The sequence below is a fragment of the Canis lupus genome, chromosome 10, assembly GCF_011100685.1.
Source record: "Canis lupus familiaris isolate Mischka breed German Shepherd chromosome 10, alternate assembly UU_Cfam_GSD_1.0, whole genome shotgun sequence".
Lineage (NCBI taxonomy): Eukaryota > Metazoa > Chordata > Mammalia > Carnivora > Canidae > Canis > Canis lupus.
Genome location: NC_049231.1, coordinates 51323798 through 51348271, shown reverse-complemented (window position 1 = coordinate 51348271; position 24474 = coordinate 51323798). Strand labels below are relative to the sequence as shown.

General features: G+C 34.1%; 1 protein-coding gene across 3 annotated transcripts in view; it reads right to left on the bottom strand.

Moving 5' to 3' along the window:
- Positions 1-1884: 1884 nt before the first annotated feature.
- The window catches only part of FOXN2 (forkhead box N2), a 66226-nt gene continuing 43636 nt past the window's right edge, over positions 1885-24474 (bottom strand). For all 3 annotated transcript variants that reach the window (XM_038551240.1, XM_038551238.1, XM_038551241.1), the window contains exons 3-6: positions 20597-20721; positions 18164-18228; positions 9698-9766; positions 1885-6309 (exon numbers count right to left, since the gene is read on the bottom strand). In XM_038551240.1, coding sequence (XP_038407168.1) covers positions 5786-6309; positions 9698-9766; positions 18164-18228; positions 20597-20721 — 783 coding nt within the window. In that variant the 3' untranslated portion in view covers positions 1885-5785. The remainder of the gene's footprint in view (positions 6310-9697; positions 9767-18163; positions 18229-20596; positions 20722-24474) is intronic.

The window sequence follows — 24474 nt, the reverse complement described above, 5'->3', positions numbered from 1 at the left end:
CCCTAAAACCCTAGATTTATATTTTCAGAGCTCCCTATTCTTTCTTTCAATGGCAATCATCACAATTCACAATTGTATTTACATTTTTTGGAGAGGGATTATCTATTTTTACTTCTTAGTGCATATTATATATCCAACACTTAAGCTCAATGCTTGGCATTAGGCACTGAAATACCTGATTGAAAAAATGCTCAGTTCACCAAGGGTGTGGCATTTTTTTCTCAATTCCTTTTCTGATATACAAGATTATCATATAAATTTAGTTACACTGGCTGTAGTCTCCACTTAAGAATTATCAATCATTGGGGCGCCTGGGGGGCTTAGTTGCTTAAGCGTTGGACTCTTGGTTTTGGCTCAGGTCATGATTTCAGGGTCCTGGGATGGAGCCTTGCAGTGGGTTCCATTCTCAGTGCGGAGTCTGCTTGAGATTCACTCCCTCTGCCTGTCTGCCCACCTCCAACCCTCATTTGCACTCTCTAATAAATAAAACCTTAAAAAAGAAAAAAGAAAAAAACCTTAAAAGAATTCTCAACCATTAGGAGCACCTGGGTGGCTCAATTGGTTGAGCCTACCGAGCCTTGTTTTTGGCCCAGGTCCATGGTCTTGGGGTCATGGGATCAAGCCCTGCCTGAGCTTCCTGCCCCTTCTCCTTTCTAAAATAAATAAAATCTTAAAAAAGAAAGAATTCTCAATGATTAGACAGCAATTTTGTTTCAGGTTCTAAAATCTCCCCTAAGTTAATATTCTGTACATTGTCTCCTTGTGGTCCAATTCCTAGTTTCCACTTCTATTAAATTTTCCCTACACTGACTTTTAAGTGTTTACTTGAACCAAAATCTCAAGGTTGAGGAAAATCTATAATGGAAGTAAATCCACCTATACAAAAATTTCGTGTAAGAATCACTTTTAGTTTAAACTTTATCTACTATATTATGAAGTAAATAAGGTTTCATAACTTGCCTGAAGTTCACCGAAAAATGCCTCCTCCAGGAACATATTTGTAAACAAACTTTTGGAACACAAACTATCAAACATATGCACGTTTGGTACCAGTACCAGTAGCACATGGCTATTTCAATTTTCAGTTGCCAGCTTCTAACAGTTCTCTATTTAAAATTTCATGAAACATAATAACAGTTACTAAGATTAATAATTGCTTTCTTAAAGATTTTCAAGTTTCACATCTAAGTTTCTGCACAATTTTTGCAAGCTTATTTCCAGTTTAAAAAATTATCAAATTAGTATGTTCTGAAATTCTAAGTGTTTTAACCCATATTTTAATGTTATTTTTCTAAAATGGTATATATTTCTTCCCCCTTCAGAACTAACATGAGCTAGATGAATGCAATAGTTAAGAATAAAACTCCTAAGGAACAAACACGACTCTCACAAATGGTTGTTTGGTAAATGACTTTGTATATCAAGAAGATGCTTTGGAAGGAAGGAGGGCTTAGAGACCATCGTAGTTTAAAATCAATATGGCTGTCTCACTTGACTCATTTTAAAGAACTCTACATAGCTACACATGGTATTATTGGGTAGTGCTGAAGTAACACTACTACATTTAGAAATAATCTTAATTTCATATTCTATTCAATTTTTCTTATATTTCAAAATATCTTATATATACCTATGCATGGGAAAAGAAGTTCAACTTCAGGAAGTGAATAATTTAGTTAACACTATTTCAGTTTTCAAAATTATTTAGGTTGGCCTGTAAAAACCAGGAAAAATAATACTTAAAAGACTTAAAATTCTGAAATTGAAACTTTTTCATTTGTATGACTTCAATTTTGTAACACCCAAGTGGAAAGGGTGTATGTAGAAGTATGAGCCACTCAAATCTACACTACCCAACCCAAAATAATAGAGAAAATACAACAATGTTATAAAACAAGGTTTATTCTGCAATACTTTATCATAATGAATTGCATCTCTTTGGTAAAAATAAACTTTATAAACATTTTAATAATCAGAGATTAGATACAAAAACTAAACATCTGTTAAGTTGCTTTTAATATGAGCAAAGACTGGCAACTGAGAAGTGGTTCACTTGTGACTGGTCATCTACTGGCAGTTATAACTCAAACTCAGGGCAATTTTTATGCTACATTAGAAAAGAGGATAAGGAAACCAGTTTAATAACTCAAATTTCTTGAATCAGAAAGCATTCTTATACTTTCATTTAAAAAATAAATAATAGTTACAGTGAATTGGCAATTATACATTTTATACACTATATGATGGCAACATAATACTTTAAAATTAAGCACTTAGTTTAATAAGAAATGTACAACAATTTTAAAAACAAGTTTTGACAATGGCACTGGCAGTTAGACGCAAAAAAAATGTGCTTTAAGAAAAAATGGCAGGTATAACATTAAAATACTCTACTTTGTCTTTCAATAAATATTTTGAGTACATCATTAACATAGTGAAGTAAACTTTGTTTCAATCAAAGCTTACACATTTCAAACTAACAACAACAAAAAACCTGTAAAGTACATGTAAACCAGAAGGCCTCAAAGTTTAATCAAATGCTACGGTCTTCACAAATGGTTGTTAAGTTACTGTAGTATTTAAGACAAAAGTCTTTACAGCTTTGTGAAGTATTCACATCTGTTGATTAAATTGCTAGAAAAGGCCTCCTGGTCTACGAAGACACACACATTCCCTCAACACTTTCTCTACCTTGAATTCGTGCTTAACATATATTTAACTGACCACCTAGTATGAACCCTTTACATAATGCCTCAGAAAAGTAGCAAAAGAAAAAATATATATTCTAAGCCTTACTATATACAAGGGAATCTAAGTTAAGAGAAGTCATGCTGGCTATAGGGAGGAAAGGAAAGGCTTGAAGGTGGAAAAAAGGAGGCAATCCACCAATAATTAGCCTTTCCATGAATACAAGTAATGTTTTTTTCTCTGAATTTGAAACGTAAAATTATTAATGAATTTAGTAATATATTGCACAAACAAATTTCAAAGATCTATATTCAAGAAACACTGATTCTTCTGGGATGTGAAAGATGAAGATTAACTGTGCTGACTCAAAACTTTTACTAGAAATCTATTATAAACTGGAATCAGTTATAACAATTTATATAGATGTAAGGCAAATTATGTTAGCTTAAATCACAGTCTTAAAATATGCTGAACATATAAACTCTCTGGGATTGCCAAACTGTTCCTATTACAGTATAATTTCTTATTACTATATTATTAGAAATACAATTTCCAGTCCATAGGACTTGAAATGACTTTCCTTAATTGGGTAGTTATTAGCCATGTTTTTATCTCAACACACCTGAGGAATGGGATTATAATACCTATGAAAGTAACGATGGGGGAATCATAATTAAAAAAGGTACTTCCTCTCAAAAATAACTGCCTTGGTAAATCAGCAAATGGAAAGTGATGCACTGAATTCTGTATAGGAATTAAGTGTAAAATATCCTGTGACTTTTTCTCGTTAATCTTTAGTATGAAAGTGTTCATTGTCCTTGCTAGTGAAGTATACAAATTTTTAAATTTGTGGGAAGAGTACATGAAGAGGGAGAGAATATCAAGTTAAAGAATTATTGTTATTTATATTAAGCTAAAATAATTTTGAAGATCCCTCTCAAAGGAGAACAACTCTCCCCCTCCGTACCCAAGATCATTTCCCTCTGCTTATGAAGAGCAATTATCTAATGGACAGGAACCAGAAAGAACATGTGTGGTACAGAATTTCAGTAGAACAAAATAACTGGAACCAGATCACTGAAACATTGTTACTAAGGTCTATCCACAGTGGGCCACAGTAAATAGCTTTAAGATACTGTTATTAAAATGATTTTTATCATCTGTGTACTATTTATACTGTGATAAAAGCATTTTTTTTTATTATAGTCACTGTCTTCAGTAAAATGTATTGACTTGGATTAGCCATTTTCTGTAGATGAGATGTATATGAAGGAAAAACCCCCAAATACCTCATCCTGCATAGTTAACTATTTTTCATTATCAACAAATTTAAAAATTACTGTATATCAACAGCACCGATTCTTTTGATGTGGCCGCCCAAGTTCAATCACAATTAACATGGAAATGGGACAGATAATATTGTTTTTATCCCTGGCTTAAAGTTTGGCCAATTGAAAACGATGTTTTCGTTATGCCTCTCAATTGACAGTTTTGCCCAAATAAGATTTACAAGTTAAAACAAAAATATTTGTCTCTTTAAGAGAAAAAAAAAGCCAAGAAAATGCTTTAGTCATAGGAATAGCTGAAAGTAACCAATCAAAATCATAAGCCTACGAGTGTATGTATGTATGTATATATGAAATTATCAGAAAAATGATAACAAGGTCATTGTTATAAAACAGAATGTACCATGAGATAAGACTGAACTTTAGGGAAGTTGCTTCCACCAACTGTAAAAAAATATACATAATGAGTAATTTTAGTATTATTAGTATCCTGTGTCCTTAATATAGTCAAACTATAAAAATGATATGGAAAAATGTCTCATTGAAGCAGATTTGTTCCAATACTTAAAATGCCTTAGTCAATGCATGTTTAGAACAGCAATATAAAATCTTTTAGCATGGAATAAATGGCACATATTATGTATTATACTGCCTCCCCTGAAGGGTGTACTGTAGAAGATTTAATTTTATATGAATTTTAAACCCTTGACAGGTACTTTGTCTCTACAGTTTTGTTAAATCCTTTTAAATTTAATTAGGAATACACACAAATTTAATTCATATAAACCTTAGAAGTTTTTTCCTAAATGATCTACCTAAATAATTATGAGGACATAATTATTAATTATTCAAAATGTTTATTTTAGATTACACTCCATTCCTACTACAAAATTCCCAGAATGCAGTCCACTTAACAAGCAAACGGAATTCTCTTATTGCAAAAAGTGTGTCAAAATGAGTGTTAACCCCATAACACACTCTATGGCTATATCCTCTCATTAGATTGTTTCTACTCAACAAAGACAACCAGTGGCTAAAATTCAAACAATGGCTGCAAAGCACTTTGGGAACAAACAAAAAGCCTCCGATAAATTTTATGTAACATCTGGGAAGTAAAAAACATTCAAAGATAAAATTGTAATAGGAATTGGGAGTGTTCTTAGATGAAACTATACCACAAAACTGCCTTTTCTAAATCTCAGAACTCTTTGCTGTACTTTCTGCCTATGCAACCAAAAGGAGCTTCCTAGACCACTAGGACCTTTTCCAATTTATATTCAACTTTGTCCATGGTTCAACAAAAAAATAATTAAAAACAAAAATTAAGACAAAATTAAAAACCCAAATCTCATTCTACTGGATTGTATGTGTCCAGAGAGAAGTATATGAGAAAGACATCAGCAAAGTTTTTAGCTGGATCACCAACTATAGTTAACACAGATTGGAAAAGAAAATGAAAAAAAAGCTATAGTTGCCAATCCTTACACTTTAACATAAACAAATTAAAAGATTTTTCCTACAAGTTTTAAGACAGAGGCTGTGAATTTTCTTATATAAAAATTTCCAAATCTGAGAGACATTTATCACAAAAATTATGTTTTTAGGACTTGGCATCATATCTATGGTTGGGCATGATCCTAACAGCAATTACTTAATAAAAATTAAAACAAATATTCTGTAATAAACAAGTAATTAGCACCCTCCCCCACCCAAAAACCAAAGAAGTCCATTATGGCTTTGATATCCCTTGTAAAGAATTAAGTAGAATAGTATTGCCACACTTTAAAATAATTTCACACAAATAAGTATTTCTATTTTTTCCGCTGCTTTTGATTTTGAGTCTTTGCAGTACTTATTAGGGAACCCAAACATGTACGGATTCCAGCAAGGTGGAGCAGAGATCCAGCTGCCTCTTTGAGCTCCTCATCAATTTCTTGACATAACTGTTTGCGCATCTTTTTGCCTGGCTGCCCTTTTTCAGAGGTATCTGCACAAGCCTGTGATGCATAGCCACTGTCTCCAAGAGGATCATCTTCGTAATCAACATCTGTGTCTTCTTCACTGTGAAATCCTTCACTGCCATCACTTCCCACATGGCTACTCTTTGGGATAAATTCATATGCCTCATCGACAGAGGACAGAGAAGACACACTAGACCTGGACGCGCAGCGCTGTGCTGCCATGCTACTTGCACTGTAATTATGGTCTTCTTTTGGATCAATGCTCGTGGCCAAAGAATCACTCTCTTGCAATCGCATAGTACTGGGATGATTAAACGCATTGCCATAACTCCTCTTTTTCTGCATTGCTGTTTTAAGAGGAAGAGGCTTCTCACCTGTAGAAAAGAAAACTTCCATCAATAGGTCAAAGGCATGTGATTGCAAGAACAGGCCACTGAAACTACTATATCAATACAGAGTAGTGCTTTCATTTAGTAATGTTCTATAGGTTTTTGTTCACTTTTTTTTTTTTTTACTTAGACCATATCCTGTAGGTATTAATTTGAAACATTTTAAAATCACTTAATCTTATGTCTTGATTTTTCCATGAAAAACATAATTATTTTGAGCGGCTTGTACAGAATGCCTCAGTAAAAATGTACCACTGTTTAGCCAACCATTTCCTTGTTGATATTTAGGTTTTCCCAATTTTTCACTACTAAGAATAATACTGTAATGAGGGACGCCTCAGCACATAAATATGAAAGCAAGAACAATAAAAGTTTGAGGAGATGATATAGGTAGTATGCCTTCATGAACTTAGGCAAGGGAAGATATCTTGTTTGTTTGTTGCCTTCTTGTTTTTAATCCTCTAACATGTCATTAGTGTTATTTTATGCAGTTAACGCTTGTTTATCTCTACCTGCATGTTTATTGCTTGCATTGGTTTTCATTCTTCTTGCATTTCATGCCCACTTCAGGCATCTCTATTTGGGGTCTCTCTCTCTACATGGAAGAAAGGATCTCTTTCCTTCCCTCTGAAATATGCCCCTTAGACTTTACTAAAAGACCCTTCTGATGATTTCACTTTTTAATAATTTCATCTGTCCTTTCTTTCACTGTTTGTCTGAAAATATTTCTATTTATTTCTTCATTATTCTTTTTTAATTTTTAAGATTTAAAAAAAAATTTTTTTAAGATTTTATTTATTTATTCATGAGAAACAGAGAGAGAGCGTGCAAGCGCACCACCCAGGCGTCCCATTATTTCTTCATTATTCTTAAACAGTATCTTTTCAGGGCCTAGAGTCCCTTGGGTGCAGCTATTTCCTTTCAGGAATGAAGATATCATTCCATTATCTTCTGGCTTTCGGGGACACGTGGCTCAGTGGTTGAGCGTCTGCCTTCGGCTCGGGGTGTGATTCTGGAGTTCTGGGATCAAGTCCCACATTAGGCTCCCTGCATGGAACCTGCTTCTTCCTCTGCCTAGGTCTCTGCCTCTCTCTATTGTGAATAAATACAATCTTAAAAAAAAAAAAAAATACTGCAATGAAAATCCTTCTAGATGCCTTTTCTTACACATATGTAAATATTTTTCTAGAATACCAAGAAATAGAATTATTAAGTAAAAGAATATACACATTTCAAATTATAATTGTTTTTTTTTTTTTAAACCTAAATAGAGTTGACATACAATCTTATGTTAGTTTTAGGAGTACAACATAGTGATTTGACAATTCTATACATTACAAAATGCTCACCCTAAGTTGTAGTCACCATATAAAGTTATTACAATATTATTGACTATATTCCTTATCTGTACTTTTCATCCCCCTGTGATTTATTTATTTTATAATTGGAAATTTGTAATCTCCTAATTGCCTTCACTTATTTCACCCATCTACCCATTCTCCTCCCCCCAGGCAACCATCAGTTTTTTCTCTATAGTTTGTTTCTGTTTTTTGTGGGGTTTTGTCTTTTTGAAGATTTTATTTATTTATTTATTTATTTATTTATTTATTTATTTATTTATTTATTTATTTGAGAGAGAGAATGAGTGAGGAGAGGGACAGAGTATGAGTAAGAGGGACAAGCAAACTCTACACTGAGCATGGAGCCCCATGCGGGGCCTAATCTCATGACCCTGAGATCATTACCTGACCCCAAACCAGGAGTCAGATGCTTAATGGACTGAGCCATCCAGGCGCCTGAGTTTGTTTTTTGTTTGTTCATTTGATTTTTAGATTCCACATAAAAGTGAAACCATATGGAATTTGTCTTTCTCTGGCTTATTTCACTTAGCATAAAACTCTCTAGGTCCATTTATATTGTCAAGAATGGCAAGATTTCATTCTTTTTTATGGTGGAGTAATATTCCATTGTGTGTGTGTGTGTGTGTGTGTGTGTGTGTATCTCCTCTTTATCCATTCATCTACTGATGGATACAGGCTGTTTGCTTCCATATGTTAGCTATGTAATAAACACAGGGGTACACATATCTTTTCAAATTAAGTGGTTTTTTTTTTCCCTTTGGGTAAATACCCAGAAGGGATATTTAGAAGACAGTATGGTTCTTCTATTTTTAATTTTTGAGGAACTCCAATACTGTTTTTCGTAGTGGCTGGACCAATTTGTATTTCTACCAATAAGAAGTTCCTTATTCTCTACATTCTCATCGACACTTGTTATTTCTTGTCTTTTTGATACTAGGCATTCTGACTAATATGGGATCTTACTGTGGTTTTGATTTGTATTTGTAGTTGGTATTTTCAAATTGTCCTCCAATTGAGCAAAATGGTTGTACTAATTTACATCCTACAGTGTATGACAACATCCAGTTCCCACAATTAACACCTAATATTATTATTCATTTTAATTCTTCATAATCTCATGGACAAAAAAAGCAGTATCTCAATATTATTTCATTTTGCATTTCCCTGTCTTCTGGAGAAGGTGCACATCTTTTCAAATGTGTATCAAACACTTTTATTTCCTTCTCTGAGACCAATCTAATATATATTCTCTTGGCTTCTCTGTTGAACATTTTCCTTCTTACTTGTAGAATCCTTTTATATACATATACTCAGTATTAACCATTTGTTATACACATAGTAAAAAAAAATGTTCTTTTAGGGTTTGTCTTGTGTGACTTTCCTTACAGATATCTTTTGTTGTCAGAACTCCAACATTCTGATGTTTAATTTAATTAAATTTACCCATGTTTTCTTTTATGGATTTTGCATTTTGTATCTGAAGGGTTTTCTTATTCCAAGGTTTTAATATACTTTCCTATATTTTCTTATTTATGGTTTTTATTTTATTTTTATTTTTTAATTTTTATTTATTTATGATAGTCACACAGAGAGAGGGAGAGAGAGGCAGAGACACAGGCAGAGGGAGAAGCAGGCTCCATGCACCGGGAGCCCGACGTGGGATTCGATCCTGGGTCTCCAGGATCGTGCCCTGGGCCAAAGGCAGGCGCCAAACCGCTGCGCCACCCAGGGATCCCATGGTTTTTATTTTTACTTTTAAATCTTTAACCTTAATTTATTTGTTTCTTGGTCTACATAAAAATATCTATCACAGTATTAACTTCAATTTCATAATTGCTCACATATATTAATGGAAATAGAATAAAATAGAAACTAAGTAATTCCAATGAAAACACAAATTTAGTTGGAAAAAAACAATTTTGCTTATAACATTTAAATATTTTGCATTCTAAATTACATTTAAAAAAGCACTCGCAAAAATCTGTTATAGGAAGAAAGGCATGATTGCTTACATTCTAAAATTCCTTGTTCTATAGAAGTATTTAAGAGCATCATTGCAGTGGCAGCATCAATATCAGATTCTGAAAAAGGAAAAGAATAACAGTATTAATTAATTATAAAAGAGGCTATTATAAGTATTTGCAAAGGTAACTAACATTAAGATTTGGTGTATATTCTTTTACTTAAAAACACAAAGGCACCCACACATTAAACAAAATGAGACACATATTATTCTGCAATCTATTTTTGTTCACTTAAAATTATGAACAGTTTTGTGAACAGTATTGAGTAAAGGGGAATTGAGTATTTCTGGAGATAATAAAATTTCTTACTATTTTCTTAATAACATTTTTTTTTTCTCTAGCTTACTTTACTGTAAGAAGACAGTATGTTATTCACAAAACATACAAAATATGTGTTCATCAACTTTATATCATCAGTAAGGCTCTAAGTAGATAAGTTTTTGGGGAATCAAGTTATACATGGATTTTCAACTGCATTGGGGAAGGGAGCACGGATCAGCATCTCTAATCCCTATATTATACAAGGGCCAACTGTAACTAAAAATGTATATTGAGGCATTCTTCTTTTTTTTTTTTTTTTAAGATTTATTTACTTTGGTGGAGGGAGAGGGGGAGAGTGTGAGCTGGGGGAGGGCCAGAGGGAAAGAATATCCAAGCATACTCCCACTGGTGCAGAGCCCAGTGCAGGGCTCAATCCTACCATCCATGAGATCAGGACCTGAGCCAAAATCAAGAGTCAGATGTCCAACTGACAGAGTCATCCAGGCGCCCCTACCTTTTTAGCATTTAAAAAATATCTTTACTTGGGCATATCTAGAGTTATGAAGTACTGCATTAATTACATACTAGTTACAGGAGTTACTAAAAACACTAAATGAATAACTACTGCTGGCATAAAAGTATTAGTAATGTTTTTAATCATAATTTTATATGAGGCTATAAGTACTATAAACTTCATAAGAGGTCAAATATAATTATGGATATTCCATAAGGAAAATGAGTTTCAAAAGGCCGGTAAAATCAGCAGGTTTTACTCCAGATAAAGTCATTATGTTCTCATATCTACTTTTCTGCCAAAAGTTCTCCATCTTGGCGATTCATTATCCTGAATAACTGTAATTACATAAAAATGAAATGGTATAATCTAACATGAAGGAAAAGCTAGAAAATATTTAGAAATTTTATTTTTTATTATTTTATTATTTTTAAAGAGTTTATTTATCTATTCATGAGAGAGAGAGAGAGAGAGGCAGAGACATTGGTAGAGGGAGAGGTAGGCTCCCTACCAGGAGCCCAATGCAGGATCCAATCCCAGGGCCCTGGGATCACGACTTGAGACAATGGCAGATGTTCAACCACTGGGCCACCCAGGCACCCCAATATTAAAAAATTTAAATTATAAAGGATGTTTAAAATAAGATTTGGATATGAAACTTCCCATTTATATCTCAATGCTAAAAATCTTTATTACCCCAAAGTTTTCCATTTTATTTGTAATCCCTAATTGTAAAGTTATTTTAGATAACAAAGCCATAAAGATATGGACTTATTTTTGTTATTGGCTTTACCAAACAGACTTAAGTAAATCAGAAGATGGTTGTTACAAAGGAGCACATAAAACTACAGCTCTTTCCCTTTCAATAAACTGTGACCTTGTGAAATAAGAGTCTCTATGAATGCCTCCCCAATTAAGGTAGGAACCTGTCTTATCCACTATTTCTACAATGCCTAGAACAGTAGTAGGTCCTTGATAAATGTTCAAATAATGAAGTATAGAACTTCTTTGCCTTCCTTTCCTTAGATTAAGCTGATCATCACCAAATTACTAACTAATGCTGCATATCAATGGGCTTGGCATGTTCTGAGTATTATTAACTCATCTAATCCTCACAACTTTATAATGTGGATACTAATAGTGTTTCCATCTTAAAAATGAAAAACAGGTCTCTAGAAATAATGAAGATTGAACCTTTCAACAGTCTACTTCCAGAACCTAGGCCTTCAATTTGTACTCTATCAATTATCACTCATTAATACCTACTAAGTATCCATGAATAGAGTAGGAAATTCTGCAGAAATTTACAGAGTATACCGGAAATTCTCTATTCTATTATTCACTTAACAAACTGAGTGTCCTCTTATGAGCCAGACATCTTTCCAGGCTATGGAAATATAGCAAAAAACAAAACAGGAAAATCCCTACCCTCTCATAACACAAAGGAATAATTAAAACATAGTATGTCAGAGGTTGACAAACACAAGGGAGAAAAGATAAATGGAAGGGGGATACAGAGTGTTGGGAAGGGTGGTTATACTTTAAACACAGAGGTTAGAGAAGCCTTCAAGAAGAGGCAATGAATGGTTGAGCAAAGATTCAGGGAGATGAGAAAAAGAAGCCATGTAGGTATCTGAAGGAAAAGAATTTCAAGGCAGAAAGAACAGTAAGTAAAAAGAATTTGAATCAGTGATTCCCATGATAGCCAAGGAAGATCTCTCCAATTCTGGTCTTTTAGAATGAGGCCAGACTACAATTTGATAGAGTTCAGTATTCTAACATGTCTTTGATGAAAAAAGGGTAGACTCCAGCCCATATTGTATCTCTGTGTGAACTGGGGAAAAAGCAAGACTGTCTCCAGGTGAATGCTTCGCTGTATGAAGGCACACAGCTTGAAGAGTGTGGGCTGAATTTCAAACCTCACTCATTGCCTCAGCCAAGTGTCCTTGTGCGGGGCACATCTTGCATGGCATTATGCAAAAGCCCTAACAGAGTTTTCTGCTCCATGAAACAATTTTTCTTTTAATATAAAAAAGGTCTATCTTGTTGTTTCCAATTTCATTTAAAAAAAGGGGGGGGGGGAGGCAGTTGTGAGGCAGAATCTAACAATGGAAAGTACTATAATGAGGAAACAATTTCAGAAAATTTATAGTCTTATAAATGAAGTACCCATAAAGTCTTATCAAAAAAATTAATATACCTCTAGCTTAACTTCCTATAGTAAACTTCTATGAGAATTCAAGGAGTCATATTTCTGAAATACCTAAAACTAAAGAACATTGGTGAGGCTTATCGTGACAACCTAAGAAAGCTGCATGAACACCACTTCTTTTCCTAGTTTCTACATACTCAAAATGATAACAAAATTAGGTGCTATTTCTGTAATAGTAGAAGGACAGGAAAAGTGTTCCTTAAACACATTTGTTTCTTATATAGATTTATTATAGCCAAGTTAATTGAACTCTCCCACATGAAAGTAACTTTATGAAACCAAAAACTTCCCTGAAAAAGGATTTTATCTATATGTGATTTGTTTGGTTGAACATTTATAAGTATGCTTCTCTTAATGTCTTGCCAGTTAACTCTAGAAAAATGACTAACAGCAAGATAAATGACCCCAACCTCTGAGCAATCAAGAATACCTGATTACCAATGATTTGTCCAAGGTACTATCTTGAACTTCTTAGAACAAATACAACAAAAACTCTGTGTAGACTTTACAAACAATTTTTATTTAGAATACCCAATCCTGTTTTGGTATTAAATTTAAACTGAAGATTTAATTGTTTACTGTCACAGTTGAAAATACTGGAGTTCAAAACATGCTATTGATTTAATAATTAAGTCAAATAAATTTCTGTCATAAGTGTTAATTTGTATGTCCTGGTTTATATTTTCTTAGCCTTGATGCTGGGAAATTACTAACAATAACTGAGAAAAAAATTCAAAGACACTTGGTTCAGCCATGTGAAAGTGAGGGCTATAACATAAAATTACACATTTCTGTTATCTGATTCTCAATCCATTAAGCTTAAGAAATGATATGAGAGCCATATAGGCAGAATTTAAATGGTTATAAGCTCAGTAATAACTGTAAGGACTTACTATTATCTATCAAAGCTAACATATACATTTACAGAGCATCCAAACAGTAAAGCGAGTATCTCTTGTGATACTTTAATAGAGGAGAACAATTTTGATAAATTGCCAATACTTTACGGTGCTTGGACCACTGATTTAGTTTCATTTCTATTAAGATACAAATTATGCTAATTTGGAACCTTAAATCTGAACTTAAATTTGCACTTAGCCCCTAACATCATCCTTAACTGTCTAAAGTTTGTATTTGGTTGTAGTATATTAGCACTTAAGTATAAATACTACAATTTATTAATTAGAATGTCAGTTCCATTTTTGTCATCTTTGTTCAATGATGTATCCTTGGTGCCTAACACAAAAGTGTGCTCAATAGATATTTCTTAAGTAGATCAATTTATTCTAAATCCACACCAAACCAAAATATAGACAGAAAAGGTTTTGTTTTGGTATCTCAGGGGGAGTGAGATTCCTGTGCCTCTTGCCCCCTGTTAAATAATACTATAACATATATATTGGAAAATAGAATTAGTCATTGTAAGGTAAGGTAAGAGAGACAACTATACTTTAAACAAACTGCTGCACCTACTCTGGGTGATAGTGACTATTTCTGGAGTTTCTATGCCTAAACAAGTTTTCCCATTGCTTGTGTGTGTGTGGTTTAAGATTTTATTTATTTGACAGAAGTGGGGGGGAGAGAGAAAACGAATAAGCAGGGGAACAGCTGAGGGAGAGGGGGAAGCAGACTCCCTGGTGAACAGGAAGCCTGATGTGGGGCTGGATCCCAGGACCCCACATAACCTGAGATCATAACCTGAGATGAAGGTAGATGTTTAACCAACTGAGCCACCCAGGTGGCCCTGCTCTTAGGTGTTTAAAGGTAGCTCTAATATAATGATTAGTAAAGATGATTCTATGAAGTGACAGATGAATCTAATGCTGGATTCTAATACTGGAACTTAATGACACATAAGTGACCTTCAGAAAACACAAAACTGACAGACAGTATGGCCTTATTCTTTAAAGCCCTTCAGCACCTCCCCCAATGCCTCATACCTGGTAGAGTGCAGGTTTTAAATCAAGAGTTTCTGAGTTTCTTGTATGCCATTTACTAGTGGTGTGGCCTTAAGAAAATTACTTAATCTCTCCACACTTAAGTTTCCTTATTTGTAAAAGGAGGTAACAATACCTCAAAGAGTAGTAAGAATGAAATGAGATGATGCACTCAGAGCACCATAGTAAGGAACTCAATGCAAAAAAAAAAGAAGAAGAACTCAGTGCTAACTAATGTTGTAATTATAGAAAGGTGTTAAAAATCATTACGCTAAGTAAGTTCTCTTTGAATGGGCTAATGCATGCTTAAACTCTTCATTTGCCTTGCCCCTGCTAAATGATCATATCTATAGCTACTGGACCAAGGCTACTGAATCCTCTTCTATATACTCCTAGGCTTCAGCCATACTCAGTGGCATGCAGTTCCCAGCAGATACCCTTCAACAAGGTCAAGTATTTCCCCAATTTTTGAGGTTCAGCTCAAGCACCACACTTTTTTTTTCTAAGAGGCCTTTCCTGATCTACCTACCTCTAAGCTTACTTTGCCACTTACTTCCTTTCACCCCATCATACTCTGTATAAACTTGTCAACTTTCTTCAATTAAACTGTACAGTTTTTGAGAGCAGGGCTTGGGTCTCTTTCATCTCTGCATATGCCAAAGCACCCATATATTACTTGGCACTATGTGGGAATTCAACAATTACTTGTAGAATAAACAGTTGAATGTTTAGTCCATTCAGTGTTGCGTTTTTTCAAACTTTTCCTGAAAATAATATTAGAGAGAAGCAAATTTCCTTATTAAGTCTATCAATACTCCCTAAAGCAACCAGATGTAAATATAAATTTTCTCAAGTTTTTATGTGGTCTTATGCTTTCCTCTTAGAACTCATGAGAACTGTATATCTATACCAAGACAGGCCTGCATTTGTTTTAACGTGGAATGCCAAGTACCCTCGCCACCTAGTTAATTACAACTAGGCCTAAGACCCACGAGTACAGAGATGGAGTGAAGCAGTTAGCAACACTGGAGGGACAATGCACCATATATGTAAGTCATTAGATGAAGGAAAAGTGCCTATGCTCTAGTTATGAAAAACTGTGGCTAAACTAGCAAGAGGAAATGGTGGAAGTGTTGGTTCCCCAAAGGAAGAAGAATTAGGATAGAATGGACTAAAAGAAGAGATTCTATATAAACTCAGAATTCACAAAGAAAATGTTCTCAAAATCTGTATACGAACTGAGTTTGAAAGACTAAAGGTCAGACTTACTGAGATAATAAAAATATGCAGTTTCCATAATGCCAAAATGTAAAAAGAAACCACATCTACCCATGCAGGAACGAGAAAATGTATACTTGTCTTATGTTAAGTCAGAACATTAGCTCAACATACTCTCAATCCACTTAACTTCTTTGCAGAATTCTCTTCAGCTTTTTCCTACCCTTTCCCTCCCTCATTTTTACAGATCATCATCATACTGTTTCCTAGGCTTTGCATAGTGTAGTTCCAAAGAGTCAGAATGTATCTGATACACAGAAAGATTTTTGGTCTGAGGATTTCTGTTTCTAAAGGTCACAGAAATGTGTCTAGGCTGAAAAGCAACAATTTTAGAAGACCTTATGTTAACACATCACCCATTTGTAATATTAACTATGAGTAGGGGGCAAACACTACTAATGAATTTTGAAATACTTTAGAAAAGTCATTTATAAAATTCTAAAAGTTAACTTGTTGCTTTCTTAAAGTTCTTTACACTTAATCTATAAAAGAAATGTTCTAAACTGTATTCTAATCTGGGGTTGACAAATTTCTGTAAAGGATAAGTATGTGTTTTAGGTTTTGCCAGCAGAGAGGCAAAAACAAGGACACAATACAGAGATCTCTGTTTTAACTACTTAACTCTGCTCTTGTAATGAATTTTCACATGCCTTGAAATATTATTTTCAAACTATTTACAAATATACACTCATAGGGCATACAAAAACAGGTGGTGAGCCAAATATGGCCTAACGCTATAGTTTACAAACTGCTATTCTAGTATCAGACCTGAAAAGAGAACTCTATACTGATAGTATTACTAAGAAATATTTTCCTACTTTCAAGGAAAAATACACAGAAAAGGAGAAGAAAAAAAGGGATATAAAAAAAAGAAAAAAAGGAGATATATAACAATATACATGGTATGAGCCTAGCATTTGAAGAAAAAGTGTGCGTGTGCATATGCATGTATGCAGACACATCTACTCATGTATAAGATATAAGAAGAACCAAAGTAATTAAAACAAAATGTTGGTGATAAAATAAAGGGTTTAGTGTCTTTCTCTTTTGTATGTATGTATGTATGTATGTATGTATGTATTTATTTATTTATTTATTTATGATTTATTTATTCATTCATTCAGAGAGAGCGAAGAGAGAGGCAGAGACACAGGCAGAGGGAGAAGCAGGCTCCATGCAGGGAGCCCGATGCGGAACTCGATCCTGGGTCTCCAGGATCACACCCCGGGCTGCAGGCAGCGCTAAACCACTGCGCCACCGGGGCTGCCCTCTTTTGGTTTTATTTAAATTCAAGTTAGTGAACATATAGTATATTATTAATTTCAAGGTAGAATTTAGTGATTCATCACTTACATAAAACACCAAGTGCTTATCACATCAAGTGCCCCCCTAATCACCCCATTACTCCATCCCCCAGCCTAACCTCCCCTCCAGCCAACCCTCAGTTTGTTCTCTATAGTTAAGAGTCTCCTTTAAAAATAGACCTGCTCTATGAGCCAGCAATTGCACTGTTGGGGATTTACCCCAAAGATACAGATGCAATGAAACACAGGAACACCTGCACCCCGATGTTTATAGCAGCAATGGCCACAATAGCCAAGCTGTGGAAGGAGCCTCGGTGTCCATCGAAAGATGAATGGATAAAGAAGATGTGGTTTATGTATACAATGGAATATTACTCAACTATTAGAAATGACAAATACCCACCATTTGCTTCAATGTGGATGGAACTGGAGGGTATTATGCTGAGTGAAGTAAGTCAATCGGAGAAGGACAAACATTATATGTTCTCATTCATTTGGGGAATATAAATAATAGTGAAAGGGAATATAAGGGAAGGGAGAAGAAATGTGTGGGAAATATCAGAAAGGGAGACAGAATGTAAAGACTGCTAACTCTGGGAAACGATCTAGGGGTGGTAGAAGGGGAGGAGGGCGGGGGGTGGGAGTGAATGGGTGACGGGCACTGGGGGTTATTCTGTATGTTGGTAAATTGAACACCAATAAAAAATAAGTTAAAAAAAGAGTCTCTTAAGGTTTGTCTCTCTGTTTTTATCCCATTTTATTTTTCCTTCCTTTCCCCTGTGTTCATCAGTTTTGTTTCTTAAAATTTAGTTTTTTTATAAATGTTTTTATTTTCCAAATCTTTTACAATGAACATGTAATCCTTTTATAATTAGAAAAAAATTAAATAAAAAAATCCTGATTTTTGACCTGAGTTGTTATGATTCAAAATAATGTTTTTACACATACCTTTGAGGGTTCGCACCTGGTTCTGCTTGAGTACAGAGCTTAAGAAATGAGGTGATAAAGAGCCACTGAAAAATAAAGATAAGGCAAATATGCTTATAAAAATCTTTTTTCACTTTTTATAGAACTTAGTCACAAATACAACTAATTTATACAATAAAAAAACACAAGCTATTTTTACCTTGTTTTCTTTGCTAATACTATTCAGTTTAGGAAGAGTCTGCCAAAGCAGAAAGAGTATTAGATCCAAGATTAAATCACAACTATTTGGACGTTCTTAGGCAAAATAATTAATTTCTTAGTTTCTTCATCTGTAAAATAGGAATAATTAAACCTCCCACATAGGGTTGCTGTGATGAATAATAATAATGCATTTAAAATGCCTGTAACAATAGACAATACATAATAGTTACTATTTGGTTTTGTATTGGATGCCAAGTTTGATATGATATTCATATAGGTGTTACCAAAGAAATGAAAGCATTTATCTACACAAATGTGTGAAGAGAAATGTATGGTAATGATGCAAAACAGATAGGTTCCTGGTTTTATTAATAAATATCAATAAATATCAATATTAATTAAATCTGCTATAGTCCTAAAGAGACCAGCAGTTTTGGATTTTTTTTTTTTTTTTTTAAGATTTTATTTTTAAGCAATCTCTACACCCAGCATGGGGCTTGAACTTACAACCCTGAGATCAAGAGTCACATGCTCTTCTCACTAAGCCAGCCAGGTGCCCCAGTTTTGGCTTTTTTTTTTTTTTTTTTTTAATTCCAAAAATAAAAACGTTTTTGGGACACACTACTTTTGTTCTTTGGAATTTGTGATAGTGTAAAAAATCTGTTTTGCTAACTAAATTATAAGTCTATTTCCTATTCATGGTTTTACATATATTATATTTCATTCTATTTATCGACATAATTATGACATAATAGGGCTACACAAAGGCCTATTAGATGGAACCATCATTTTGCCATACAATGAAAAAGAGAAAATGTTTCTAAAAATATTAAGATAATGTTTTAAAGTAAAAAATTAAAATCTTTATGCTGTCATTTATCTACCTGCTTTTAAACCACAAAATCATTTTTATTTAACATCTAAACATATGATAAAGCTAAAAGATATAAACATGAAAGGCACAGTGAAGTGCATATTTGATGATATACAAGTCAATTTTCTCATTTAAACTTTAATTTAAAAAAAGCATAGCCAAATAAAACACATAAGCAGAACTTACCATTAGTTTCTAAATTATTTTTTTAAGTAGGCTACCTTATAAGCACCAATATTAATAAAGAAGATACCAAGTTTCAAACAATGAAGATATAAATTCTAATAACTTCTCTAGTTTCTTTACATGAAGATCAACCACTCAATTGTTCTTGTGACAATAGTCTTTCCAATCTACTAGTAAAGAAGCTTAAAATCTCGATGAGTAGATATATATTACAAATTTCAACTTTAGCCTTACTAATTTTTTACTGTATTTCAGCTACAACCACTCCACTTGAAGTTATTTAAAGAAATTAAATGCTGTATGAAATACTGATAATTGTTGCAGCTGAAGAGTTCATTATAGCTTTCTTCCTCCTTTCGTGTATGTTTGAAATTCTCCATCTAGTATTTTATTAAAAACTTTAAAAATTTTCCAATAAACAACTATTATAAGGCCACCCTCAAAAGTATCTCAACAAAATCTGGGATTTTTGAATTCAAATGAATGTATATAATAGATTTAAAAAAAAAAAGATTCTGAAGACTTTTTTAGGAAAAGGAAACAAAATTGGATTTGAAGTATCATTTTCAGTTTTGACTTAAAATGGGAAAGCTGTAAGATCAATAGGAGTCACTGAGTTTGAAAACAAAAGCCAAAATAAAATGCATTAAAATTATATTCACCAGCAGAAACAAAACAAAAAGCCTCAAAGCATTATTTTACTTGTCAGACATTTTAAAATGAAACTGTGAACATAATTTTTAAGTATTAAGCGTGCTGTGAAAGAAAGCCAAACTCAAAATAGAAAAACACACATAAACATGTTACAATGACAAAATGTTAATCATCTTATTTTTAAAAGTTTAATTATACTTTTAATTTCCCATGTCTTTAGCCTGCATTAGTATTTTCAGGCAATCAAAATAATTTAAACCTTTTGTACCTGAAATCAGTATTATAACTTTCTTTTGGGTTTACTTATAATATACTCAGGACTGACTATATTTTCCAGAATTTATGTTCTCATCTATCAAATATCCTGTTTCCTAATAACACAAATTAGACTATAAGTGCCTTAGGCTAATGTCTTATCCATAAAGTATTCTCTACACAATAAAAAAAACCAAAAAACTTTACAACATTGTTAAGGTTCTCCATCTCATACAATGAAATCTTTTAAGTCATCACTGACACTTAAATGGAAGATCCTGTACCTTTGTGGAGATGCAGGAGGGGTGTAAAATGTTAATGTTGAGGAAAAAGGCTGCTTCTTCAGTGCCTGCATAAGGTTGGGTTTATATTCTGGATCAACACACCATAAGGAACCTTTTCCATTAACCTAAAATAAAATACACAAGAATTATTAAAATACAACTTTGAGACAAACGCAATCAGTACCTGAATGTTTTAACTAAATGTGTGTATGGGGAAAAAAACAACCCTAACAGCAACTTTTAAGGACAATGCAAAGGCTGATGTTAGCTTGCTATAAATGCACCATGCGGTCAAAAGCCTGGGAGGCAGACTGCCTGGGTTCTTATCTCCAGCTCTGTCACTTACCTACTGTGTGACCTTAGGAAAGTTAACCAACCTCTATCTATCTTTTCAGGCCATTAATTCCTTCATTTGGAATAGGTAGGGATGATGATGCTACCAATTTCCTAGGGCTGTTATGTGGATTAAATTATGCCTAAAGTACACTGCACGGTGCCTGGCACATAGGGCCACAGGACATGCCAATAGTTTGTGAGAACGGTACAACCCCAAGATATGCCGTGAACAGCATGAAGGCTGTATAATGTGGTCCTCCACATACTAAGATGTAATAAATATAAACCATTATTGTTATTGTTATAGAAAAACCAAAAAGAAAAGGAAAAATTAAGCTTTCTATGCAGCATTGCTTCTCCAAAAGTGATAAACAGTATGAGATCAGGTGATCCATAAAAAAAATAATTATTGTGTGACTATCATAAATAAATATTTAAAAAAATAATAATTATTATTTTTTAATGGCATTAACAGTAATGTTTAAGTTCTCATCTAAAGTAAGTTTACATTTAAAAAGCAAATTATTTCAGGGGCTCCTGAGTGGCTCAGTCGGTTAAGCAACCAATTTGATTTCAGCTTGGGTTATGATCTCAGGGTCGTGAGATCAAGTCCAACGTTGGGGATGCACTAGGCTCCAGTCTGCCTGAGAGTCTCTCTCTTTCCCTCTGCCCCTCCTCATGCTCATGTGCACACTCTCTCTAAATGAATAAAATCTTAAAAATAAAAAAAAAAGCAAATGATTTCATGAAAAGTATAGCAAAAGTCTCAAAGAGTGGTAAACTAATAACTGAGGTATAGAAAAGACTTCTGTAAAAGATAACAAACAGGAAGGATGCATCAGCCCTTCCCTCAAGATAATTAAGTTATAACATTTGAGGGATTTTTAGATAATATGGCAATAAGCACACAAACCCAGATTCCACTGAAATAACAGAATCTAAAAATTATGGAATTTTCATGATTAGTAGAAACTAACTAAAGTGCCTGCTGGACTTCAAATGGAAGGTGCCTGAAAGAAGAGCTTGTGTGATCCAGTTCCCCCAATATGAAGGAAAAGCTTACAGGAAGCTAAGTGGACAAGATACCTGTAAAACTTCACTAATATTATCTAACATGCAGGGAAAAGGCCAGGCTATGAGGTAATTCCTTCAAATAGGTTTGAAAAATGCTATGTCGGGCAGCCCAGGTGGCTCAGCGGTTTAGCGGCGCCTTCAGCCCGGGGCATGATCCTGGAGACCTGGGATCGAGTCCCACATCCGGCTCCCTGCATGGAGCCTGCTTCTCCCTCTGCCTGTGTCTCTGCCTCTCTCTCTCTCTCTGTATCTCTCATGAATAAAACAAAAACAAAAACAAAACAACAACAACAAAAAAACAATCCCCAAAACAAAATTCTCTGACCACTGGGAAATTTATAATAGATTAAAAAGATATCCAAACTATAATTACAGATTATCTAATAAATAAAGAGTATAAACATAGTTATATAAAAACTCAGAGTATATGGCCAAAAGCAAATTTATATCCACTTTCACTTTTGGGGGGAAGACTTATTTATTTATTTTGGGGGGAGAAGGCATGAGGAGGAAGGGCAGAGGGAGAGGGAGAGAGAATCTCAAGCGGACTCCATTGCTGGTTATGGAGCCCTACACGGGGCTGATTTTATGACTCTGAGACCATAATGTGAGCCAAAACCAAGAGACATTTAATCAACTGAGCCGCCCAGATGCCCCTATGCACTTTCATTTAAAATATATATATATGGTACTTTAAGATTTTATTTATTTATTCATGAGAGACACAGAAAGAACATAGGCAGAGGGAGAAGCAGGCTCCCTGCAAGGAGCCCGATGTGGGACTGGATTCCTAGGACCCTGGGATCATGACCTGAGCCAAAGGCAGACACTCAACCAACTGAGCCACCCAGGTATCCCATTCATTTTCATTCTTAAACAACAACTGAAATATTTGAAATAAGCTTTTATCTTATCTGGGGGATGGGGAGAAAAAATTATATAATGTTATATAATGTAAATGTATGAAAATTGATAAATTATTAAACTAGAAGTTAGGAAAAATAATGAGACTGATAAATCAAGAGAGTATTCTAAAAAACTGTCAATATGCTACACACCCTAGTTGAGTATTCTAAAAAACTGTCAATATGCTACACACCTAGTTTGACCCTTGTCAAAGGAAATAACAAGGACTTTAGGAATTGTGATCTCTATCATCTGTTAACTCTTCCTTCAGGATAAATCTTTCCTACTACCTTATCTGACCATCCCCAATTGCACATTCTGAACAGAAACTGGACCATAAGCACATCCTTATACATGTACCAGATCCAAGCATAGCCTACACACAGAACTCCACAGCCGTGCAAGAAGAAGATCCATGTTCAATCTCATCCCACTTCCCCAGGGCTGAACACTACTTGTACAGTGGTTAAGAGTGTTGAACCTTGGAGCCATTCTTCCTCCCTGGGAATCCTGGCTGTCATTTAAGAGCTGAGTAATCTTCAGAAAAATGTCTGTTTTCTGTGTATTAGTATACTCAAAATCAACTATATAAAAAATAATTATCTACTTCACTTTAAGAATTACTGTATTAAAAGAGTTAATTCGCATAAAGTGCTTAGAACTCTGCCAGACGGGATCCCTGGGTGGCGCAGCAGTTTAGTGTCTGCCTTTGGCCCAGGGCGCGATCCTGGAGACCCGGGATCGAATCCCACGTTGGGCTCCCGGTGCATGGAGCCTGCTTCTCCCTCTTCCTATGTCTCTGCCTCTCTCTCTCTATCATAAATTAAAAAAAAAAAAAAAAAAAAAAGATCTCTGCCAGACAGTAAGTACTCAGTAAACATTGGCTACTGCTATTGATGTATGTTCGTTTTCTTGGTAGTTTCAAAAATTGTTCCTGTTTCCTCCAGTCTAATAGTATGCAAATTTTTTTGTTTTTATTCCACCAAATATTGGCATTACATTTTAACAAATACTTTTGAAGTTTTTTTTTAAATTTTTCTCTACAAATGTTGAAAATCAACTGTAAGATATAACCTCCCCCCCACACCATGTGATATACAAAACTTCCTCAGAACTCTTAAGATTAGCAAGATTCAAATTGTTAATTTTTGTTTTTATATCACAACTTTTCTATTTCAAAAAGCCTTTCTTAAAATTTGAATTACACTTCACAAGTACATTAAGAATTACTTGAACAACAATAAAATTTATGTGTTGTTCTATTCCTCTGGTCCTTTGTTTATATAAAATCCTATATGATATAAGCAATTATGATTGCTGAAGATCTAACATGATGAATTCCAGAATGCTTCCATTTCCCAAACTCTTTTTCTTTTTTTTTTTTCCAAACTCTTTTTCAAGTTAACATTATTCTATTACTGAGGCTCTTTTATCTTCTGAACATCATGTCATAATTATTATAAGCAGAATGGCATAATATAAGAACACTTCTGCAGGTATAAAAACTAAAGACCTAATCATTGCTTACTGATTGGCTATGTGACACTGGACATTTTAATCTG